This window comes from Bombina bombina, chromosome 3 (genome assembly GCF_027579735.1).
Source record: "Bombina bombina isolate aBomBom1 chromosome 3, aBomBom1.pri, whole genome shotgun sequence".
NCBI classification, from domain to species: domain Eukaryota; kingdom Metazoa; phylum Chordata; class Amphibia; order Anura; family Bombinatoridae; genus Bombina; species Bombina bombina.
In genome coordinates, this window is record NC_069501.1 from 589,213,764 (window position 1) to 589,219,517 (window position 5,754).

The following is a 5,754-nucleotide window of genomic DNA, read 5'->3' on the forward strand; positions in this document are numbered from 1 at the left end:
AAAACTTTAAAAATAAAATATTGCAAAGTATTTTACAGAAGCAAAAAAAAAAAAAACATCCTGGGAAAATAAATAGAAAGGGTCATGTTTATCCGTAAATAATATTAAAATATCCTCATCAAATTAGTATGTGTACAAAAGTATGTAGAATGACAAACAAAAAAATAAAAATAAAAAAGGAAAATACACGATCTCAAAAACATACATATGTATATATATAACACATATTTACAATGGCATTAAGTAGAAATCTTTTTAAAAGTTTAATTGCTTTATAATGGAATATGTTGGTATTTTAATTTTATTTCTGTATACCACCCCTTTTAATACAGCATACACAATATAGATAAAAAAAACAATTTGGAGTTTTGTGTGTTTTGTAATAGTTCTACTATAAAAAACATACAGGCTGATAGAATAACAAAATGTAAATAGTGATATGATATAGCATGCAAAGGCAAAAAGATGAAACAATAGTAAATTGGAATTTTGGCCCTGAAAGCAGTAATACAACTATACCAATTAATGAGATTGTATAATACAATTGCTTCATATTATTATATCGAAATATTACTCAACATCTTGCCCCATCATGTAGATTTTGGTGTAAATAGATAATTTGCCAAGCAACATTTGATATCCATGAATCTTTTTTCCCCAAAGACTAGGGATATGCACCTGACATTAAAATAACAAAAATAAAACAACACAAATACATTAACTTAAAAAGACCTTTGGATGTGCATTTTTAAATTAAAAATGTGAATAATTAATCAGATTAATTTTTGTGGTGTTCAAATATATATATATACATATATATATATATTTTTTTTTAACAAGCAGGGCATTTATATTAACCGCATGCATGCCAGCGGTATCCCCCCCCTCACCTTCAGCTGCACTTCAGGGGTTAAATAGTCTAATTAATAAATAACACACATATTTCCATTCAAAGCTGCCAAAGTCTTTGTTACAATGATTTACATTAATAATAATAATTAAAAAAAATATTCACAGTTCTTATAATTTTAGCCCATTCCCCCAATATTCTGATTAATAAATTACTCCCCCTCTTCTTTTTTTACCTTCATGGAGGAACATGAACATTTAGATGAGTTGAGGTGTACCAAAGAGAATAGCTAAAAGCAATTTTAGTGATGTTTGTTTATGTCTGTATATAGTCTTCTGGTGAGAGATACACCAGTGATTCCCTAAGAGTCCTGTAACTATTATTATTTCTCTTTTGTAAAATCCAAAAGTACTTACTTCATCCCCACACCCCCTTACATCCACTCTTTCTGTTTCATAGTCATTGTACAGAGGTCTGCAGTGTGTGATGGAGTGGAGGAGTCTCAGCTTGTGAATACACATCCTCCATGGGGGGGTGAGGAACCCCAGCTGGGGTCATTCTTTTCTCTTTCTGCCTTCTGTTGCAAAACCAAACTCTCACCACCTCCTTCTCCAATTGGAGACTGTCTGCCAGGCTGGTGATCTCATGGGCTGAGGGTTTGGGGCACTTTAGGAAATGGTTCTCCAGTGCTCCTTTCACCCCAACTTCTATGGAGGTCCTCTTCTTCCTTTTCCTTCCCTGGGCTGCAATCTTGTCCAGGTTTGTGGGACTCCCCGTAGTGGAATCTGTCTCCTCCAGCCACTTGTTCAAAAGAGGCTTCAGTTTGCACATGTTCTTGAAACTCAGCTGTAAAGCTTCAAACCTGCAGATAGTTGTTTGAGAAAAGACGTTACCATACAAGGTGCCCAGGGCTAAGCCAACATCTGCCTGAGTGAAGCCCAGCTTGATTCTCCTCTGTTTGAACTGCTTGGCAAACTGTTCTAGGTCATCAGAGCTGGGGGCATCTTCGTCTGAGTGGTCCTGGTGGTGGTTGAGGTGCTGTGGAGGTGACTCTACATGAGTGTCATGGACACCTGGGTCATCGTGCAGTGGGTCTCTGATGTGGTGCAAGGATGAAGCCTGTGGACCTAGCAGATTGGTATAAGAAGACTGGGAGTAGATAAGGGGTTGATGGCTGTTGGAGCTTGGGGACATTGGCGACAGGTGGTGGTTCCCACTCTGCGCCCACGCGTGGCTACTTGGCGTTTGCTGATGGACCAGGTGAGATCTGTGATGGTGGAAGCTGGTACTCAGGTCCTCCCTGCTGCTCTGAACTGCTCCTTTGCCATGATCTGCTTGACCACCTAGGTGGGAGCCGCTGCCCCAGTCGCTGGTGGGATTAGGCAACCACTGGTGATGGGTGAGGCTCATTGGGTGTCCGGCGTTGGTGGCCAAGCCTTGAAGGTACTCTTGGTGCATCATCTTTTGCACCTCTCTGTAGGTGGTACCCTGGTGCATCCTGTCTGAGTCCGGATGCATCAGAGGATTAGAAGGCAATGTGTTATTCCTAGGCAGATACTGAGCAGTTGCAGCCATGGCTCCTACTCCTTAACTGGCTGCAACTTTCCAGCTTTGGCTGCTTTAGAACCAAGCAACAACCCAGTGAAAAGAGTCCGTAACAGTGACACATCCCACTTACGCGGCAATTGGTTCGTTCTCCCCTGATTGACGCTTCAGCCTCACCTCCTTTCCTCTCTGTTAACGCCGCTTTATCCCCTGATTGGCTGACATCACCAAATTGACTCCGCAGCGATCTTTCTCATTGGTTAGCTGTTTTCATTCATGCTGTTTTGCAAACAACCACGTGGGGGAGTAAGCAGTGTATTTTTTGCAGTTTGCTTGGAAATATATTACAGTAGATCTAGTTTTTTTTTCCTCTTTATTTGGACTTCGCGCATAGGATAAAAGAGGGGCATGTTCGATTGGAATTATGCATTATTAATTCATTTTATGATACTTGATCAAGGCTAATTAAGAGTTTTCAGTGCACGAGGGATTATTATAACGCTGCTATTTCCGTGTTTGTGTCTGATCTTATTTAGGATTTTGCACGAGTTAAGATACGTCATCGGGTTCTTTCCTTACATATAAGCAACACTGGGGTTTTTTTTGGGTGGTGAGGGGGTGGGCACCCCATTAATAAGATATCGAAATAAAGTTTGTGATGCTGATGGGATAAAATGAGCAGACAGTATGGGAGATCTAATGGCATGGGCGAGTTTGTACCTTGTTAGAAGCAGGTGCATCTAGTTTTAATGTTCTTTGGGGATTGTCAGATCTGCCTTTCTATATGAATACATTTATACATTTCATTTTGCAGCTAAATGATAATTCTAAAGAAAAATAATCACATTACCTCTTTTCACCTTGCAATAATAATAATAATAATACTGTGCTAAACTGATCTGCACAGATAATATGCCCTATATTTATAAATCCTTAATATTAAATATATAAAAAGGCACAAACTCTTTGAAATGTCACAGTTATTTTGATTAATAAACTCCATGGGGTTTTATAGAAAATGATTTATCCCGTGCAAAATTAAAGAAAAAAGTATAATTGGCTTATATATACACAATTCACCCGTGGTGTGCAATGCACTTCATCTAAATAACTATCTCAGTTTCAGTTTTAATTACAAATAATATTATTTCAAAATAAATGTTACAATGTTAATTAATATTTATATATGTTTTGTTTAAAATAGTAATTGATCTAACAGTACAGTCTGTATAAGTGTATGAATACAATGTGTGTTTTTTGTTTAATTTTTCATCCCTAGTAATTGCACAAGTTTTTATTTTATTTTTGCAGAAGGTATTTTGAAAGTATGAAAGAAAGAAAAAACACACAGTTAATTCCCGTTTGTGTTGAGCATTATTGGAAGTTTAGAAAAAGAAACAAATGAAATATTCTGCGCTCTAATGAGGATTTCTATGATGATCTAATGAAAGTAGAAGCTGTGTGTGACAGTATTTGAAATACAAGGGAAATAACCATTATTTCCAAGCCTGGGAGTCTTTTCTTCCCCTCCTTTTGCCTAGCATCCAAAAAGTCGTTAAATCAAAATAATATAATTACACAGACACTCCAATAACTGCAACTAATTATTTTGTATTAAATTTTAATCCCTCTAAATCTATCAGGGCAGGGAAAACAAACTATTTACTAGGCTGGATGTTATTTAAGAAATAAAACTGTATTTTTGTGCCTTTCAAAGTCAATTAGACACTGATGCCCATCTCTCTCTCTCCCTCTCTGTCTCTCTCTGTGCACTGATTTCTGATTGTTTTTCTGTACACGTTTTGCCCTAACTGCAAATTACCAGTTGTATGAATTGCAAAGCAGCTGCCTTCCACAAAGCTGAAAAGGAACTCAGCACACACAATCAGATCCTTCATGTACATTCTCTGCTCATTCAGCTACTGATCTACACCCTACAGCCTTCATATACATTGGATCCTCATTCTTCCCTCAAGCTGCCCCTAACCACAAATCCAAAGTAGGGGTGAAAACCTAGTCATCTGCACCCCACCTTTTTCTTCTGCACAAACCCACTAGGTAAGTCATACTGCTGTGTGTCAGATCCATCTCTCCTCAATATACATGTGCTATTAAATTACTTCAACATCTATTTTATTTTTGGTTATTATTATTATTTTGGAATACATTTTAATTTAAGATTTGATGTTTCTAGCTTTATGCATTGCTTACAGTAGAGGATGCTAAAACTTTCAGTTATTTCTTTTTGGAGACATATCTATAGAATGCAATTTATGTTTATATTCTAACATATACTTTAAAGAATTTCAAACAGAACAAAATGTGCTTGTAGATCTACACTATCTTGTTTTATTATATCTTGAAAAGTTTGTAACTAATACTTTTTTATGATCATATCACCAGTTTATGGGAGTCATTTACACAGGTGCATGTTATTTTATTTTACATATACAAGTATTAACTCTGCTGTTTGAGGCAGTGATTTTATTTTCCTTTTCAAACATCTTATGTCATTGCTTTTTTAATTGTTTATGAAAAACACATTTTCTGCTTTACTACTAAAGTACACATGATACAGGAAACAGGAGAACTGTTTCTATTAATAATCACACATTAATAGGACAATAGAGAATATCCATGCTCTATTAAGTATATAGAGTAAGGGTATATATAAGAAAATGTGCTTTGCTGATATTGTTACATATTTGATTTACTTTTTTTGTCTTATTAGGCAACTGTTGTAAACTTGAAATCATAAGCAGGACATAAACAGTGTTACTTAATTTCCAGTTAACTAATTACTGTGTTTTAATAACAATATATAAAATACATTTAAGGATGTTCAGATAACTGAACAATTAAATAAGTATTACATTACTGTTGTCAAAAGAGCACAAAAACAATACTTTTTCTTGATTCTAAGTTTTCTCATACAGTAACAGAGTTAATACATATAATTCATACTATCTGCATTAGAATAAAACTCTGGATGTGTTATTTGAGATAATAAAATCTATGAAACTAGAAAACATTAGAAAGTTTTATTGATGCCAGGATTTTTTTTATGTTTTAGGGTGGCACATCAAATTATTTTATTAAACTTTATAAAGCAACATACATGCAGTAGGTATATAAATAAAATACACACAAAGTAGTGTTACCTGTAGCTTTTTCATTTGAATTCATGATCATTAGTGATATTCTTATAACACTGATTTGTTGAGCTATACCTGTACTAGGTTTCCTATTCCCCAGAGTATAAGAAAAATGACCCCTCATACCCCCATATATTCATTTTTACCCATAAAACGTCTTTATGCTCCTTTCCCTCTTAAATCTACTATCTGCTACATACATAG

General features: G+C 35.5%; 1 protein-coding gene across 1 annotated transcript; it reads right to left on the bottom strand.

Annotated features, from left to right (window-relative positions):
* Window positions 1-283: 283 nt before the first annotated feature.
* On the bottom strand, window positions 284-2,458 carry POU3F1 (POU class 3 homeobox 1). The gene has a single exon (XM_053704792.1). The coding sequence runs from the start codon at window positions 2,423-2,425 to the stop codon at window positions 1,310-1,312; it is 1,116 nt and encodes a 371-aa protein (XP_053560767.1). The 5' UTR covers window positions 2,426-2,458; the 3' UTR covers window positions 284-1,309.
* Window positions 2,459-5,754: the final 3,296 nt, after the last annotated feature.

Coding starts and splice junctions, on each gene's coding strand:
- POU3F1 (XM_053704792.1), bottom strand. CDS start 2,425: ATGGCTGCAACTGCTCAGTATCTGCCTAGGAATAACACATTGCCTTCT.